Here is a 20,508-nt window from a genome sequence, read left to right as displayed (position 1 = left end):
CCAGAGACATTCATCTGGCCTATCTAGCCTGCTCTGCCATTCAATAAGATCATGGCTAATCCTGGTTGTAGACTCCGGTCCACCCACCCGTCTTTCTTCCATTACCCTTAATTCCCCTATGATGCAAAAATACAACTTACTCTTGTCTTAAATATAGGAGGCAAATTCCACTGCTTTCTTAGATAGAGAATTCCATAGATTCACTGTTCTCTAGGAGAAGCAGTTCCTCCTCATCTTCACTCAAAATCTACTCACCTGAATCTTGAGGCCCTGCCCCCTACCTCTAATCAATTGATTATGGAAGACATCTGCCAATGGAAATTACTTTCCTGCCTTCATCTCGCCTATTCTTTGAAATTTTATGCACTTCCACTTCTCATTGTTCCGAATTCCAGCAAGTATAGCAAAGGTGTCAATTAAATTTGAGGATTAAAAGAAAAAGTGAGTTTTTAAAAAAATATTTGTACACTGTGTATAAATATCCTGGACAAACAAGCACACACTGCAAATATATTTGTATATTCTCGATTGCTAGGCTACTTCAGAAGGAAGCGTCAACCATATTTGTTCAGATTTGCATGTAGGCTAGACCAAACAAAAAAAATTATTCAATCATGGTTTTTAAAATGAGCATGGAGTAATTTCAAGTTGTTAATAGCCACTTTTTAACTCCAGATTAAAGTACTTGAATTAAGATGTATGGTGCAACTTGAAATCATGTCTCCAGGTTAACTCTCTAATAAGTCATAGTTGGCGCAGCGGTTAGCACAACGCTGTTACAGCACCAGTGGTCAGGACTAGGGTTTGAATCCCGCGCTGTCTGTAAGGAGTTTGTACGTCCTCCTCATGTCCGTGTGAGTTTTTTCCTGGGTCCTCCAGTTTTCTCCCAGCATCCAAAAATATACTGGGCTGTAGGTCAATTGGGTGGCACGGTCTCGTGGGCCAAAAGGGCCTAGCACCAGGCTGCATGTCTAAATTTATTTTATATAGCTAAATCACTATACCCAGTAATTCCAGGTACATGCTGCAAATAATTACTCTCAGTCAATAAGTAGTCCAGTTTTGGGCATGTTTCCAAATGTTACCACCCAAAACCAAGTGCAATTTAAATAATTCAGTGCAAAGATATATAAAAGATGTCTATGTGGAAAATGTCAATCTTTAGGCATGATCTGGATATTTTCCCCAAAATATACATTCTTAATTTAACTAAGAAATGCAAAATTTGAACATAGAAATTGGAAACCTCTTCTCACTTATAAAGAATTGTGAAATGAATAACTTCAAAGAACATAACATATTGAAAAATAAAATTCAGTATTACCTTCAATTGATTATTGAAGACATCTATCTCCTGAAGTTTTGTTCTTGTTTCTTTCTCAACTTCATCAAGTTGGTCGCGAAGGCGCTGCCTTGTCAATTCTTTGTTTTCCAAAGATTTTTTGACAGTGAGAATAGTGTCTCCTAATAGGTTTTTAAAAAATACGGTTTTGTAAGTAGATATTTGCAAAGACCAATTTGAAAATAAATCAAATAATCTGAAAAAATGTCAGGATAGTATCTCCCCACTTTGAAAATTTAATTCTCAAGATAAATGTACAGTACAACTCCAATGACTCAAATAAATAAATGAATAAATAGAGCGAATTCTCCAAGATCCTCATTTACCTGGAAATTTTTTTTAAAATTTCAGATAAATTAGGATATCCAAAACAAATCAGAAATTCTCATTTGAAATTTTTTCAGAGACAAACTGACCTCACAGGTTGAAAAAAAAACACTCGACATGAAATTAGAATGATGACTCAGGTAACTCTCCATTTCTTCTTTACCTTCCCCTATTGACTTTTCTCTCCAACTCTCACTCTCAACTATGTGCCACTGCCTCCCAGCCACAAGCAGTAAGAAACCCTTGTCCCAGCATCATCAAGGAGAGTGGCCTCCCAACAGGAATGGGCATATCAGGCAGGAGTGGGGCCTCAGTTGGAAGGTGTCAGTGATCAACAGCAGCCAGCATTTTTTTTTTGGTGAGAATTAAACATTATTTTAATGCTTAAAAAGTCTTCCCTTGTTTGTTGTTGTTTAAACACTGTAGCAAGTGATTTGCTGTTGCTACTGGGCTTTTTTTTTAAAAAATGACCAGTTATCTGAGAAAACCATTTATCCGACATAGGCCTGGTCCCGACCATTTCGGATAATTGGAGTTGTAGTGTATGAGTGCGCAAATATAAACCTTGACAAAAGCGAAAATAGCAAAAGCTCTGATGAAACTATTGGTGCACAAATTCTGATTATAATTTCCACATCATTTTCAATGCATGGGTATTTAGGAGTGGCAATACCCATTAGCAGGTGTCCTGTCCCCCCTATTCCAAATGCATCCTTATTTCCACAATATCTTACCAAATAATAAGGAGAAAATTGCAGATTTCACAGCTGTGAATAAAAAGTACTGTATTACAAACAATTTTGTTCCTCTCAGAAAAATACTTTGAAATCCATTCCCAAAAATTTAGTCATCGACCTTGGACTTGGAATGTCAATTCATAAAAGATTCCCAAGTAGATTCATATATCTATGTCACAATTTGTACATAATTGTAACATATTTGGTCCACAAGATATAGGAGGAGAAGTAGGCCACTTGGACCATAGAGTCTGCTCCACCTTCCATCATAAGCGGATCCATTCTCTCATTCAGCCCCATTCCTGTCTTCTCCCCGTAACCCTTGATATCATGACTGTTCTGATGAATGTCAATCTCTGCCCAACAATATAACCAATGACTTGGCCTCCAGTCACCTGTGGTAGTAAATTCGAGAGGTTCCATTCTCTTAAAACAAATGAGTCTACTTCAATTCCCCACCCTGACTCTTTTGGCTTGCTGGCACAAACAGTGCTGAAACGTTGATAATTTATTTTTTGACAGCCAACAATAGATCAGTTACAAAAATCCAAGAAGATATCTTGGTCAAGATGTTTATGAAAGCCACAGGCATTTCCCTTTTAAACGAATAGCAAAAAATAGCGGAACGAGACTAACAGTAGTTACATAGAAAGAGTTGTAAAATATCACCTGTAAAGCTCCCTAATACACAATGATAATACACAAATTTGGAACAAGCAGTGATGAAAGCCAAGCCGCAATGAACACATTTATCTTCCCTGGGAATATTTGCAAGCAGTTAAGAGAAACTAGGACAAATATTAGAACACAGAAGGCTGCTTGTCAATAATGAACAAAGACAACCCACAGAATTAAATGGGTCAGCTGTGAGAGTGGTACAGCATTAATTTTCCCACTCCACAGATGCAACAACCAGGTTCCATCATTATCTCTGGTTTCATCTGTGTGCTCAGGCTGATTGCCACATCTTGAAAAGCTGGTTGGCAGGTTAATAGTTTCCTGTAATTCTACCCTTGTGTTAGCAAATTGGTGGTTGGAAAATTAAAGTGAAACTAATGGGCAAGCTTACAGGAAAATAAGAAGGTAAATGAGATTGACCTGGACTAAGTGAGGGAAATTATGTTGAGAAAAGATGAAGTTTGACTTGCGATAACAAATGCTGCTTGTGTTTCCATGACAGCTCATCATCTCTGGGCTACATGCTGAAACTGGCAACTAAGTTAAGCCTGGTCAGACCTGACATAGGAATGGAGGCTCCATTCACTTCAATGGAAAGTGAACTGTAATTGGGGAAGGTCACCATTGAAGTTAATATTTAGTTTAAATTCTTAAGTTATTTTACATCTTTAAATACTTTTAAATCAAATTTAATTATTTTTCTAATGTCAAAATCGACACAAATTAAAGCTGACACTCTTCTTTAGGTTTGCCTTTTGTTTTAAGAAAAAGACCTTTCTTTGGCTTGGCTTCGCGGACGAAGATTATGGAGGGGGTAAAAGTCCACGTCAGCTGCAGGCTCGTTTGTGGCTGACAAGTCCATCCTCAACATCCATTGGAGCGCTTTCATCCCTAACGTCGAAGTACTCGAGATGGCAGAGGTCGACAGCATCGAGTCCACGCTGCTGAAGATCCAACTGCGCTGGATGGGTCACGTCTCCAGAATGGAGGACCATCGCCTTCCCAAGATCGTGTTATATGGCGAGCTCTCCACTGGCCACCGTGACAGAGGTGCACCAAAGAAAAGGTACAAGGACTGCCTAAAGAAATCTCTTGGTGCCTGCCACATTGACCACCGCCAGTGGGCTGATATCGCCTCAAACCGTGCATCTTGGCGCCTCACAGTTTGGCGGGCAGCAACCTCCTTTGAAGAAGACCGCAGAGCCCACCTCACTGACAAAAGGCAAAGGAGGAAAAACCCAACACCCAACCCCAACCAAACAATTTTCCCCTGCAGCCGCTGCAACCAGCACAGTAACAAGCCATTTTAGCCCACCAGCCTGTGCCGCCCAATTAACCTATTTCCCTGGTACATTTCGAGGGAGGAAACCAGAATACCCCCCCCCCCGGGAAAACTCCTTACAGACAACATGGGATTCAAACCCTGGTCCTGATCGCTGGCACAGTAAAAGCGTTGCACTAACCACTATACCAACCATGCCGCCCTTCTGAGAGTCAGAGTGTACAGCAGACGAGGCCTTGGAAAGGCACAACCTACAGTCTACCTGCTTTCTGGGCCTTGCCACTTCATGTGCACTCTGTTATGGGAGAAGGTGGTAAGGTGAATCTAATGCACTGACTGAAACCAAATCAATACACCAGAGTTACTTCAGTCCTCAAACGTGCCAGTCCTCTTACTCAGTAACAATATTTGTTAACCCATTAGGGACCATTTTTTGTTCATTGCGATCTTGCATATTTTGACAGGTGCAATACAGATTTTATACCTATTTTGCAAAAGAAAAGTCAACTATAAAGAAAACTAAAGAAGCCAGATGGACATTGACAACATTCCCTAAACTATGGAGCAAATTTTTTTTATATTATTAGGATAATTCAATATTTTCAATCATTTCTGGTTACAAGCAACAAATGGCCAGATTTAATTATTCAGTTTCATTACATGTTATGTTATATTTTATATTATATATATATATATATGTTTTAAATTGTGGGGTTTTTTTTAAAGTTAGGTCACAAAAAGATACAAACACAGATCTCATTTAAAATGCCAGAGCTCTGCTCAACCCAGACAGATCAAGTTCCAAGTGTCTTTGCAAAAATTTTGAAGAATGCCTATAAGGACTTCACAAATAGGTGTTAAGTAGACATGCTGTGGAGTAATGGATTATTGTTTTGGAAAGCAACAGATGAACGGACTCGGAAAATTGGGTCCAGTGCCGTAGTCTGTCTGAATGCAGTGTGCTGTTCTAAGAGGGTCGTGTGGTTTTCTCTGAGCGAGAGCACGAAAGAGAAAATTCAGTTCTACAGTTCAGCAGCAGCTGGGACTGGATCACGACAAGCTGGCAAGCTTGTGGAAAAACCTCATTTTGAAGACAGGTTGTGAGTTCTGAGTTCAGTCTGTTCAAAGCCTTTGTGGTCCATACAAGAGGAGATGGCTGGCTGTATAATGTTTTGCTTGAGATAGGGAAACAGGAAAGGAACTCTGTGGTGGCCATGAAAGAAAGAGGTTATCATCTGGAAAACCCTGATGGGGCAAGTTTCTTCAGCAAGACAGTGAAGTGGCTGATCGGAAGGAATCAGTTTGTGTCCAACGAGCAACAAATCTCTCTCTCTGAAAAACCAACAAAAACCATTCACCTTTCATCAAGCACCAAAGCCTGGTGAAATTCATAAATGTTAAATTCTGTGCACAGTGTAAGAATTGCCCGATACCAGTAAACTTGGAGAAGTGAGATGGGACTGTGAATCAAAGAACTTTTCTGAACTTGTATACACATTACATACACGTGCAGTTAGAATTAGAAGGGGGTTCAGTTAGGTTAAGTTAATAGAAATAAGTTAAAGTTTGATCCTGTTTTATGCTTAAATAAAATTAAAAGTAACTTTTGTTTAAGTAACCATTTGTCTTGGTGAATTTCTATTGCTGCTGGGTTTAGGGTCCTCTGGACCCATAACACATGCAGTGGTGGGATTGAAATGTCTGAATCAGGTCATAATTCAGTACAAGCAATTGAATTACCCTAGGAACACTGCTAAATCATCATTATTAACTACAATATCGAAATCCCAAACTTCTATTTCAATTAGGCATCATAAATGCTCCCTCTTTCCAAAGCTAAGTACACTCCCTAATTTGTGGTTATGAAAGATGGTGCACAAACTGTAAATGTACAGAAAGCTAAAATTAGCCTATTTCAGAACTTACTTACATTTCCTTGCCTGAGTAATGCTGCAGTTGGATTATCTTCTAGCCCACCAAAATTTTATTCCACTTGCATTAATTAGGAACTCCATTTCTCAGATAGTCAACTTTTGAAAGCTATAATATAGCAAATTAAAATAATCCTTACCGTGTAGGTTGTTCTGTCGGACCTGCTTCAATTTATCATTGAGAGTCTGTTTCTCTGGAATCAGTAGACCGAGCATCTGCTGAAATTCCTACAGGGCAAAATAAAACAGTATTCTTAAGTATACAGTATCTTCTTTCATCATAGATTTGGCAGATTTGAAAGATTTAAATTGTTAACAGAATGGAGGTATCACTGCCAAAGCCAACCTTTATTCCCTTGGTCCCAACATCATGCAGTTAATGTACTGGAAATGCCACAACAGACCTACACAGAAGGAAGCCCCAGGGCCTGGAGATCCAACAAAAACAGATACATTTCCAAACCAGGATTGTGTGAAGGATAGCTACAAGTAGCCGTATTCCTCATGACCTCATCCTTTTAAGTTGGTAGTCTTGGCAATCCTGGTAGAGAAGCTAATTGGCTGCAATGAAGACTTAAGGAGGTGGAGTAAATTTGGATTAAATGGTGCAGAGTTCCTGTAATACTGATGGAGATAATATTCACCCAGTGCCAGTATTCCACTGTACTTTCAACTTTCACCTTTTAAAGTGGTGCAAGATGCCAAGTGAGTCATGAAGTGAATTGCTTAGTAGAGAATTCACAACATCAAACCCATTGTTGCATTCATGTTGTGTCCATTAAATGTGGGATCACTGGTAACTCACAATGATGCTCCATGAAAGTGGCAACTCTGGTTGACAGGGCAGTGCTGAAGGGTGTTTGGCATGCTTGCCATAGAGTACAAAATTTGGAACCACATGATAAAGTTGCTCAAGGCATTGGTGAGACCACACTTACACGATTGTGTGAAGTTCTGGTCACTTAGTTAGAGGAAAGTCTTCAATAATTCAGTTAGCACAATGCCTTTACAGTGTCAGCAATCGAGACCAGACTTGGGTTCAAATCCTGTGCTGTCTATAAAGGAGTTGTACGTTCTTCCTGTGTCTGTGTGGGTTTCCTCCCACCGTTCAAAAACGTAATGGGGATGTAGGTTAATGGGGTAGAAATTGTGTGGCACGGACTTATGGGCCAAAATGGCCTGTTACTGTGCTGTACATCGAAATTTAAATTGGAAGGGGTGCGAAGATGATTCACTAGGACGTTACCTGGATTGAAGAACTTGAGTCGTAGGAAGAGTTTTGATAGGCTGGATCTTTATTTGTTAGAGAAAAGGAGGCTGAGAGGTGATCTTAGAGGTTTATGAAATCATGAAGGGCATGGATAAATGGATAAACTGGTTTTTTTTCCCCCCAGGGTAGACCATTTTTGAACTAGATGGTTGAGTTTTAAGGTGAGAGGGGAGAGAGTCAAGAGAAACCTAAAGGGCAACCACTCAGAGGAAAGCCCGATTCTGAAACAATCTGTCAAAGGATGCCACAGAAGCAGTACAATCCAAATATCCAAAAGACATTTGGATAGATCAATGGCAATGAAGGGCTTGGAAGGATATGGATCAAATGCAGGTGAATGGTACTTGCCCAAAATGCCATTGTAGATGGCATACACAAGTTGAGCTGAAGGGCCTCTTCCACACTGTATGACTCGCGTGAGTCATTCAGGGATTCCACCATAATCATTCTATTTAAGCAAAGTGGACATTAGTTATTGCAGCAGGAACCACTTTCAATTTCAAATGGAACTGAACAATCCCATCAAGTTGCCAGAATATGGAATAGCAACAGTGTACTTCCTTTAGCTAGTTTAATGGTTCGCCCAACAACAATAACTATTTTCATTAATTATAGAACCACATAGCACAGGATCAGGTGCACAAGTCTGTGCTGAACATGATGTCCAAATCAAGCTAAAAATCTGTTACTTGCTCCTGACAGATATCCTTCCCTCTCCTTTATGTTCCTGTCCAGAACCCTCTCAGAGACCCAATCAATCACTAAGGAAGTTACTGACATGTTAAGAATTGGCAGGAAGGGTGGCAATTAGCAAGATTACACTTCATTTGTTTTTAAATGGCAAAAAATACCAATGGTATCTCACTTTTGTTCTGCAGATATCAATATTGTAGCAGTGCTAGAACATTTTATCTAGAAAGATAGCTGCTGAGTACACATCTACATGGACTTGGGGCCATTATATCAAAAGTTTCAGGACACAATAACTCAACTGAATTAGCTGCCTGTGGTGACGGGGGGTTTCAGAAAACAGAAAAATTGATGTTCCAGGAGAAAGATTGCTCAACGCTTTTGCTCTCAGACTGGATTCTGCTCTCATTGAGAACTGGGATTTCCTTGTTCGTACAATAATCTAGAGGCACTCGTGTCTGGATGGTGCAGGATTAGAGACCTTCAATCTGTTGAGTGTGAGATTATGTAGCTCTGTCCTTGGCTACCACTTCATTTTTCATGTATAGTCTTGTGATCCAGAAAAAATACAAAATAAATGAAGTCTCAGAGTGAGAGTCAACAATTTATCATTTTCCCAGAACACAATAGCATTGAAGATCTTCACCCTGCAAACGTGACAACGGAACGAGCACCAACTCAAAACTGACCTGCAACTGTTGTTGTAGGTGCGTGATTTCGGAAATCCGTAATTCCCTTGTCTGATTTGTGTGCTCAATTTCATGCCTCTGAGTAGAAACACGAAACCGGATGTCTTGAAGTTTGCCTTCCAATTGATTCTTTTTATCATTCTGTAAAGAAAAACTTGTGTTAATATTTCATTGTATCTACCACAAAGTAGTAGATAGCTTTGTTCACATACAAACTCACAAGGGCTTCAAGTTCAAACTCTAATGTCTTTTTCCTTGCTTTCAAAGCAACTATATCTTCTTGTTCTTTATTTCGTTGGTTCAAAAGATCTTGCCGACGATTCCGCTCCCATTCTAGTTGGCGCTGTCTTTCCAGTTCACGTTTTGCTGCCTATAGTCAAAATATTATAATTGTAGACCGAATTAAAAAAACATTCCTGGAAAGTGCTCAAATAGCATCTTAACCATCACTTGATGAGCCACCTGGTGTTTTAGGGTGACCAACACAGCAGGAAAATTAATCACCCTCAAATTAACTTGATATCAGGACACAAAATTGACCCTTTGTTAGGAATATCCATTTCTAATGTGAATGGAAAGGTAAATGACAATTATAATTTAACCCCAGAATTTTCTCCCCCAACCTTCAGACTTGCCAGTGACAACTCAGGCCTTAATAATTAGCTGCAGAGATAAATTTAGCAAATATTTTGTATCAATTTGCTTCAAGAATGAAGGAATTATCAATATGCATTAAAACTGCAGAAATGGCAGCAAGCATGGTCACTGTCAAGTGGAATCCAAATATTAAAATAATTTGCCCAATACACTGAACATATTTTTAATGGATTATCAAATACTACTCCAGTCTATTCAACTTAAAATTTAAATATTGAAGCAATACAATTTAATAAATTTCACAGTACACATGGAAAGTAATCTGAATAATAAACACATTTCCACTTTTACCATTTGCTGCACTGTTTTATGTATTGAAGTTCACAGGTCCACCTTGCTTGAAATAAAGAACTTTTTGTCATTAGTTGGGTAGCTTGTACAGAAAGACATGTTGAGAAGAAGAGGGACTAATAACCAATCTCCTGAAGTCCAAGATAATCTCTCTTCGTGGGGTGTGCTTGTTTAAGGATATGGTGGTGATCCAAATTAGAAACTTCATGCAGTCACACACCAAAGTCCATCAGGATCACACTGCACTAGAGGAGACTGATCAAATTAGTGTCTCTCATTTATGAAACATAGCAAATAAGTCATTCCACCATTTGGTCTCAATCCAGCTTTGTTGCTCCCAACTAGAAATGCAAGTAGCTGGTCTTGTCAGTGTCTGTTGTCAATCTCATCCTAGCAAGCTTTTGTGCACTTGTATCCAAGATATCTGGATATGGGCAATTATGATGTACTCGAGCTCAAGTAGAGCACCCAAATATAGCAATGGAACTCTATTTTCAATTTTGAACTTTGAACTATTCAATTAATTTAAATACAATGAAATGTTCCCACAGGAAAGAACAAAAGTAATACCATTTTGTCCCAGTGACTTATTTTGGCAAGATCAACACTAAAAAAAGACAGCTTTGGCAACCTCTAAACAAGGAAAAAGCACAGTCAAACTACTCAAGTTTGCATTGTTCCACAAATATGTGTCTTTCAATATACAAAATAAATCCTTGGGAAACCTACAGCACAACACAGAAAGAGGCCCTTCAACCATTCTAGTTTGTGCCAAGCTATTTTTCTGCCTCATCCCACTGACCAGTAACTCGGACAAGTCAAGTTTATTGTCACTAATTGTACTAAGCACAACAAAAAAACATTCTCCAGTCCGCAATGCAAAAATGTGCAGACACACAACTAATCACAACACACATTCATACAAATAATACATATACAGGATAAATATTATATCTATCTATATAAATATATAGATAGATATTGTTATGCACAGATGAGTCTCAGATGGTTAGTGTGAGCAGTTCCTTTGGTCATTTAGCATCCTCACTGCCTATGGGAAGAAGCTGTTCCTCAGCCTGTTTATGCTGGTTCTGAGACTCCTGCATCTCTTCCCCAACTGGAGTAACTGAAAGATGCTGTGTGCAGGGATACACATCCTGTCTAAATTTCTCTTCAATGTCAAAATTGAGCCTGCGTTTAACAATTTAGCTGACAGCTCATTCCACACAATCAACACTCTCCGCATGATGTTTCCCCCAAATACTTCCTTTAAACTTTTCACCTTTCATCCTTAACCCATGTCCTCTAGTTTTTGAGCTCACCTCACCTCAGTGGAAAGAGCCCGATTGCATTTACTCCATCTACGCATCATAATTTTGTATAGCCCCCCATGAAAGAGATTCGCTCATGGGAACCGGATATCAGAACCAGGATTCTAAAGGGTGCCATGGGCAAAAAGGGCTCCCGAAGGGCTTTAGGCACTGAAGGCTTCCCAATCATATCTGGAGCTCGGATTGCTGATGGATCAACAGGGGTCTGTGGACACTAGTCTCTGAAGGGACTTCATTTCTCTTCCTGCAAGGGGAGCTGGGTAATAATAATGGTGACTGAAAATATTTTGTGCAATATTTCATTTTCTGAATTATAACATTACAATAAAGGAATCTTGAAATCTCCCCTCATTCTTCTGCACTCCAGGGAATAAAGACCTAATCTGTTTAACCTTTCCTTGTAACTCATTTCTTCAAAAGCATTTTTGGAGGATATTGTTTTCAAACACAGCAATAATTGCACAGCAAAAGACAATGCACCATCATTAATACTTCACCATAGCATGTATAGACAAGTGAGCAAGATAATAACACAATAGTTGAAGTGCAACAGACTATAATTATAGATTTTAAGGTAAAACAAATACTTCTAGTGCTATAGTTACAGCTTTAAAGTAAGCAATTTGCAAATCAATGATTCCCAATTGTCACCACTCAGCCAAGTTTACCTCACGCCTTTCTATTTCCTTTCTTCTCTCCTCTTCCTTTTGTCGTTCAAACTCTCGTTGTTTTTCCAGCTGCTTTTCCAACTCCATCTGTCTTTTCCTCTCTTGCTCTTGTCGTTCTCGCTCTTTTCGTTCTTGCTCTGCTCGTTCCAATTGGGCAAATCGTTCTTGTTCCTTCCGCTGTTGCTCCAGAAGTATTTGACGTCGCTTTTCAAGTTCAAGGTTTCCCCGTTCAAAATTCTCACGTTTTTTGTCTTCAAATGTCACTGCAAAGGGAATCAAGGTGACAGTTTAGCACACAAGGAATGGCTGTGATTGCACATAACTACAATTATTTTGACAGTAATAGCTGCAACCCAAATCACCCATCATCTGCAATTCATTTTATTTGACAGACAAGTTACCTACCTTCCTTCAATCCTTTTTTGAAACTCCTTACAAACCAAAAATTACCATAAAACTGGCTGGAAAAGTTTTAATATACCATTATTTAATATGCTCCTGTATTGCCAGTGCTACCGCTGGTGCAGACCCAGGAGAGTGGAGACACAACACTGCTCTGATGGGTTCAACTGCCCGATCCTAATGTCGATGGCTTCACACAGGCTTTAAACAGCCTGTTAAAGGAGCCGATGTTGTTTTATTTTAAAATCCTACATCTACAGAGTCTGTACCCAAGATGGTGGCGCCTATGCTCGACAGCAGCCATGAAGGGTTGCTGACTCCGGGGGAGCAGCAGACCAGCACAGGGCACGAGAAATGGGGAGAATACTCCCCATTGAGAAGGAGAAGGAGGTGAGGCAATCCTGCAGGATAGAGACCATTGTGGCTGATCAGCGAGGGGCTCATTGGCTGAGCGACTCGCACAGACAAACAATTTGTGTTTGGGGGACCTGCATGTGCTGTAGGGTGTTGGAGACTGGCTCATGAGAACTAGGGATCAGAACCAGGATTAGAGTGGGTGCTGAGGGCAAGAAGGGTTTCTGAAGGCCCATTGAGCACTGAAGGCTACCTGATCATGTGGTGGTTTGGATCTGGAGCTCAGGCTGCCGATAAATTGAACAGGAGTCTGTGCAGCTGTAGAGGCTGCGAGAACACTGGAGGCAAATCAAGACACTCAGCGACTCTGAAGGGGCTCTCTTTCTCTCTTACTGGTGCCAGGCAACACTAATGGTAACTGTCTGCCTTGTTATGGCAGGCAGAAGGCAATTTTGTGCAACATCTGTACTATTGCAATAATAATAATAAAGGAATCTTGAATTTTTTAAATTACTTTCTATCAGTTTAAAAAATACTTCCATTGCTCAGCAGTGTAATCACTTTGGACAGAGGAATCTCAAAATTATTAGCTTTTCAACTGCTATCTACTGAGTCTCAAAAGCAATAAAAAGTAAAAACATATTTTAGCCAATGGCACATGGAAGTCCTTTTCAGTCACTCCAAAAGAAATATTTCAAACATAAAAGCAGCCATATCTAATAAACAGATTAATTTCAAGTTCCTTTCAATGTTTTTTCAGTTCCAGGAACTTGCTAAGTTTGCTGCCTAGATCTCAGTTCTTAGAGCTGATCACATTTCAAATCATGCACTTTGATTGATCACTTTCTAAGGCATTACCCAGTTAGAATGAAAATTGTAGAGTTGATAGGACAACAGTACAATTTAAATGATTGTGGGGAACAGAAAAGAACTTTTTGGACAGGAAATTATCAGTTGAATCACACATTCCTTCACGTTTTGGGCAATTTTCCAGAGATACTAGCACACGTGTATCAGACACCAGAGAACAGAGCCAGCTAGTGCATCATGCCAGGTATGCGAAAGTTATCCGATTTATCACTCTCGCTTGTGCTTTCTTGTGGGCAGTTCACATTTTCTCTTTAGATATCTGAAATATTTTATCAACTATCACCAGAATTTAAGGCAATATATCCCAGATCATTAAAAAGGTCAAACTACACAGCAGGTTCTTCTGCCCAATGACCCCAAATCTGTGGTTGCAGAGCTTTCCACTGTTGGAAACTGGTTTGCAATTTATTCCTAATCCATTGTTTCTCACGTCTCCAGTCAATCTCACCAACATTTCTCCACAGTGAACAACAAACTTGCACATTTCATCTCATTTATTTGAAGCTTTCTAGGCTCTTCCATTGTAAACCCCTCCATGCCTTTCCGACCGCTATGTCTAATCCTACATAGAACTCTGATATCTAATTAAATTGACATAGTCTTATCATCTTTTTGTGACTTCTATGCTCTACACCCAGTGACAAAACATGTTTTAAAACAAAAGATGACTCTTAAAAATCCAGTGTTTTCACTTCCTGGGAATTAATACTTCCAAGTTTTAAATTAATTAAATATGGTAATATGGCAAAGCAAAATTTAATTTTTCAAATGGATAAAGTTCATCACCTTACAGGGTGAATTCTACCACATTTGAACAAAGCTCCTGCTTTATTCTTTTCTCACATAGATTCAATTTTGCTTTCAAATTACTGAACCCTCGATCCTCATCCAGTAAGCAAATCACAAATATTCAATTAACCAAGGTATGCCTGAACAGCACCATGGTGATAATTGCCATGGTAATTAACCTAATGAATTTAAGCCATTTTGGCCAGAAATCACAGAAAAATTAACCAGGATAACAGGAGTGGCTTTCATGGGCTACCCGGAGCTACATCTATTAGCTAATTTCATGGAAATAGCCGACAAATTGACCAAATATCAAATTTCTTTTATAAAATTAGCACTGGCGGTAGTGAAAAAATGTAACGAAATCACTCGGAAGTCCAACTCCCCTCTACTCAAAGCACAATGGACTGTGGAAATAAACAGCTGTATACCCATGGGGGGGGGGGGGAGGGGGGTGGGTGTAAAAAAAAAAAAAATCACATATAACTTAAAGAATAAATATGATTCTTTTGTAAAGGTCTGGCAGCCATAACTGGACCACATAGGGGCCCAGATTCAATAATAAAAAGGAAAAGAAAGGGGATAAAAGTAACTATTTTATGAAAATGTAGTTTCCCCCAACTGTACTCTATATACTTAAAATATGTTAGCTCTGATGGTGAACAGATCTATATGTATGGAAGGGGAGGAGGGATTGTTTTGTTTTTGTCGGTTATCTTTATGAGAAAAACTTTAATATATTTGGCCACCTACCCTATCTATGACTGTCATTACCTTACATACCTCTATCACATCAACTCTCAGCTTACTATGCTCCAGGTAAAACCACCCAGTTTATCCAATCTCTGTTGTATGGAGGCATCAATACCACTAAGTGGAAATCCCTGCAAAAGGTAGTGGACACAGCCCAGTAAATCACAGGCAAAACTCTCCCCATCATTGAGAAAATATACATGGAATGCAGCAGCAATCATCAAAGATTCACACCACCCAGCACAAACTCTGTTCTCGCTGCTGCCATCAGCAAAGAGGTCTAGGTGCCACAAGACTCGCACCACCAGGTTCAGGAATAGTTGCTACCCCTCCACCATCAAACTCCCCAACAACAAACTCAGACTTTAAGAACTCCTACCTTGCACATTATTATTGAATATGAATTTTCTGTATTGCAGTTTGTTTGCATTGCTTTGTTTGTTTATATTTCTATCTTTTGCATTCGTATCTTTTCTCAAGTACATTTTTTTTTGCATGACTGACAAATAGAAATTCTGCCTGGCCCACTGGAAAAAAGAATCTCAGGATAGTTTGTAATGTCATGCACATACCCTAACAATAAATCTGAACTTTGATAACTGCAGCCCTCCATTCTTGTTTGCTACGTATCAGATCCTCTGACTGGGAAATTGGAAATCTCCATCTGGTATCAACAAGAAAGAAATTCAAGATAATACTTTGAATAGATCAGAAACACGCAGCACAAAAACAAGTCATCTCAGCCTACCTTGCCCATACCCACTGTGATGCCCATCTATTTTAATCTCATTTTCTTGCATTAGGCCAGTATCCCTCTGTGCTCTTCCTATTCAAGTACCTGCCCAAATGCCCTTTCACCATCGTAATTCTATGTGCCTCTACCACCTCAGTCAGCTTGTTTCAGAAAACCACCACATTTTTGCCAATGCTACCAGATGATCCTGTAGTTCAGAAACCAGAATGTAGTCATGGCTTTTTGGTTTTTCTACGCAGGAACACATACCAGGCAACTTCTTTTCAGAATCTTCCTCTTGTGGTTCTTCAGGTACCCTTTGATCAATAGATAATGAGCTTCCAGTGGACTTTCCACTACCAGATCTGGCTCTTCTGCAATATTCAAATAGAACTGTTGGACTGTAACATCTAAGTGATTTCAAAGTAATATGTTAAATTCAATTTGTTTAATGCAAATGAGAAAAATATTAAATAAAGAATTACCTCATAAAAATTTAAGTACACCAAAAATCACATTCCTTCAATATGGAAACAAACACTTTAAACGTTTTGCCTTGGGAGATTGACTGAATGGTTAAATGGATCAGAGTTTAAGGATGGACTTTTCATTCTTTCAATATTTTACTGTGCAGAAACTGAGGTCAGGCATAGTTTAATATACATACAGCTCTTGTGCAGTGCAACCATTATTGAGGCCTGAACAAACTATGTTATGATTTTTTTTTTCATTAAATTGGTTCAGGTATGTACACTTTTGTCCTTGCATCCACATTGGACGTGTAATGATCCTCAATTCACAAACCAGAAGACTTAAATAAAAGAAAAATATGCTGCACATTTTTCACTTGTGAATTCTAGGTGATTGTTTTCAAAAATATAATGAAAAGTTGCCTCAATGAAACATTGAGTTACTCTGCCAGAAATGAACAATAATGGCTCAAAGGAGTGGCATCCAAATATCAACTAACCAGAAGAAGACCAAAATAATGTTAGGTTTCTTCGAGTGAAAGACATTAGTGAACTAAATTTAGTTTGTGCGGTCATCGTTACGAAGACTGTGTTCCAATTTATTAACTGAATTTAAATTCCACAGCTGCCACGTTCACATACAAACTCAGTCCTCTGGTTTGTTCATCCAGACCTCTGCATTTCAGTCAGATAACTTAATTGCTGCACCTCCACCATATCTTCATTAGTCATTGAGTGCCTCATTCCTCTTTTCAATCAGTTAATTCACATGTGTTTAAATTCTTTTTCAAGCTATGATCTGCTTCTCACCACAGGTAAGAAGTTGGTTACTACAAATTCAAAGTGAATTAAGTTGTTCTTTCCTTTTTAAATTTGAATTGCAAATGAATCTTGTGAATTGGTTTCTTTGAAGTACTTTGTTAAATGATAGTGGATTTCATTTTTTTTTAAATCGTACGGTAACAGGCCATTTTGGCCCACTAAGTCCGTACCGGAGCCCCCAGGGAAAACCCACGCAGACGTGGGAAGAACATACAAACTTCTTACAGACAGCGCAGGATTCGAACACCAGTCCTATCCTGATCGCTGGCGCTGTAAAAGTGTTGCACTAACTGTATTAAACAGGACTAAAGAACCATATGACTGGAAGTTGTATTATTCTAGCAACTGATAAGCTACACACCTGAATGTTGGTGGGATTAATTCTCGAGTCAGGACATGAGGTAACCGTTGTCCAGACATGGCCATGTCAATTAAGTGCATCGCAAGAATGAATTCTTCTGCTGTAAGTTTTCCATCTTGATCAATATCAGAAAGATTCCTGTAGAAAAATAATTATTTTAAGAAATGGATTGGCATAAAGTTGTTGAGGGATGCAAGTGATGTGATCAAATAGAGGTCTGGTGTACTTCCATGACCATCACATTGAAATGACTGGACTAGGACAGCTTGCAGGAGATATTTAAACCTAGGAGATTTAAGCTGTCTTCTCTCTCAGCACCATGACGACAACAGAGGAGTGGTTCCACGCCACTTCCAGCTGTTTATGACCAGCTCCTATTGATGAAATTGAGAGAAAATTTGTTGTTCTGGCACCAAACCGCAAGATTCTCTCCTTTCTACACTCGAGGCCTCCATTATTTGAGATTCATCATGAATTTACAGATGCAGTTGGAGCCATTAGGGCACTCAGTATTTTTCACCCACTCAAAATGTATCCCATTTAACACAGGAGTTTTAACTATTCCAAGATTAGAATACTGATAAAGCATTAAAAAAGAATTTCTGGAGTGATTTTATCATTTCTCATAGTAATGTTAAAAATGGAAGCTCAGTATACAAGCTCCAGAGGCCACAATTCTGTGTTCTGCCATTCTGACCTGCCACATTGCAGATGATCAGTTTTTAATCCAAAATCTAAAGCAATGTCACAAAGTGGTAAAAAAACAACTTGTTGAAAACCTTATGCCAGCTCTTTAAAGAAACAATTTGCAAATGCTTACCATATAGATGCTAACTGAGCTTGTGGTAAACTAGATTGCATTAAAATGGTTCTTGCCTGTGGACCTGTAGATTTAACAGAAACAAATCAGTATCTTGTTACTACAAAATCTATCCTTTTCATTCAGTCTCCTGGGTGGTATACACCAGTAAGATAAGAATGCAAAAAAAAAGGAAGAATTACAAGAGCCATCAGTGTTGCAACTGCTATTCTTCATTATGATCTGGAAGTAAATAGATGGTAAAAGGGTTAGTGCAACACTGTTACAATGCCAACGATTGGGATTTGAACCCAATGCTGTAGAAAGTTTGTACATTCTCCCCGTGTCTGCAAGGGTTTTCCCTGGGGCTCCAGTTTCCTCCCACCATTCGAAACATATTGGGGTTGTAGGTTAATTGGGTGTAATTGGGCAGCATGACCTTGTGGGCCAAAATGGCCTGTTACCATGCTGTCTGTCTAAATTTTAAAATTCAATTTAAAAAAGCAGAATTTGTACAAGAACAAGGTTCAAGGAAAAAATAGTAAAAAGGGACGCATAAATGAAAATAAATAGAACACCAATATAAAGGTTACATAAATCCACAATTTTACTTTTAAATGATGTTTAGTAAAATGGATTTCAAATCAAATGTAATGAATGCAAGCACCCACACAAAACCACAGGTGTGTAAAGTGGAAAAGTCAAGATAAACTTTGCTGCTTTTTTCAATTTATAGTTTAAAAAAAATCAAGTGTAAAGCACAAAAAAAAATTTAATGACTGTGTACAACATGCAATCAAATTGATGCACAGGCAATTGAATTAACAAAATAGAAAGCATGAATGATGACCATTTCATCAACATTTTACCTGTTAAATGTCCACTCATTGTTTTGTCGTGGCTGTTGAAGAGCTGCCTGTATTTCAACCTGGATGATTGTGGAACAGCCCATTCTACAGTAGCAGCGGTAGATGGCACACTAAAACAAACCAAAATGAACAGCATCATCTGGCAAATTCTGCATTCCCTCAAAGGACCTTTACTGTGAGACTTGTACTGAAACTAAGCACCAAGGAAAAGGTTTACAATTTACATCAATTTTAATCACATTCTAAAAGTTTTGGTTTTTCCATTTGAGGCTATTAAATGCATGCACTCAACAATACCCTTGAAAATAAAGGTTGCCACAAGTCAAAATCTAGATTAGTTTAGCGGGTGATTGTGTGCATTATGTGGAGATTTCAAATAATGTTTTTGAAATTGATCCTAATGGTCTAATCTTACCTGAACAAAAAAAAGTTGCCTCCATCAGTCAGCAGCATAAAGTTCGGAAAAATAGATCCTTGCTAATTGATTTAATTTAATTTGACAGAGAAATTATTCGTATACTGGGAAACAAAGCAAAATACAGCCCTTTTATCCAATTTACCACACAGCAAGCTGTGATCCTAGCCAAGCTGTTATTAGAGTGCAAAAATCCCTGGTTTCAATTCTTATCCCTCAAGACTTCAATTTGAAAATGAAATATTGTTTCTTCAGTGATGAGTGCCTTCCTGTGGAGTCAACAGCAAACTTGACAAAAGGCAATAAGCTACCCAATTTGCAGGGAATGAAGACATCAATTTTTTTTAAAGTAATAATTACAGTACACACATGCACCCACCTCACAAATGCAAACCTTTGATTATTTTCTACATCCCAACACCATATGCCCATCTCCAGTTTGGAACAATGGTGACCCACCCAAAATTTTCAGTATTCTCTCAGAGGTCACCCAGAGCCACAACTCAGCAAAATCTCAAAGGATTGATAGTTTTGCTCTTAGCTAGAAACATCTTCATCTTAAATGAATCATTTGTGAACTTCAACATTTATTTTAAAGTACCCAACAATACTTGCCAATTTTGACTATTAAATATTGAGACTTTTTATTTCAATTTGAAATTTGTATTGCAGGATCAAATCCATAATTTGAATCCTGCAAGAATTTAAAAGCTGTATTAATTACCAAGTTTATTGTGGACATGGCCATGCGAAGGATTTAGAGAGACACATTTTGGTTGAGCTCTCAATGAAGAGTACTAAATAGAAGGTAAAAACTTGAAAATAAAGATGTTCATCAATAATGGATAAAAACTAGCATGAAGAAGCCAAGAACAGAATGAAGAAGCTCCTAGTCAACCGGGAACATTAGGTGAAAGCCGAAAGAGAGCAGTGCAAAAAATGGCAAATGGCAGAACCAGGTAAAATTGGGGCATTGGG

General features: G+C 38.7%; 1 protein-coding gene across 1 annotated transcript in view; it reads right to left on the bottom strand.

Annotated features, from left to right (window-relative positions):
- The window catches only part of itsn1 (intersectin 1 (SH3 domain protein)), a 181,117-nt gene that overhangs the window by 106,269 nt on the left and 54,340 nt on the right, over window positions 1-20,508 (bottom strand). The window contains 9 exon segments of the mRNA XM_069888982.1: window positions 1,325-1,464; window positions 6,438-6,525; window positions 8,947-9,087; window positions 9,167-9,316; window positions 11,894-12,156; window positions 16,065-16,168; window positions 17,448-17,585; window positions 18,268-18,331; window positions 19,116-19,225. Of these exon segments, the coding sequence (XP_069745083.1) occupies window positions 1,325-1,464; window positions 6,438-6,525; window positions 8,947-9,087; window positions 9,167-9,316; window positions 11,894-12,156; window positions 16,065-16,168; window positions 17,448-17,585; window positions 18,268-18,331; window positions 19,116-19,225 (1,198 nt within the window).

This window comes from Narcine bancroftii, chromosome 7, assembly GCF_036971445.1.
Source record: "Narcine bancroftii isolate sNarBan1 chromosome 7, sNarBan1.hap1, whole genome shotgun sequence".
Lineage (NCBI taxonomy): Eukaryota > Metazoa > Chordata > Chondrichthyes > Torpediniformes > Narcinidae > Narcine > Narcine bancroftii.
Note: the sequence above shows the minus strand (reverse complement) of the source record. Positions and strands in the feature narration are given on the sequence as shown.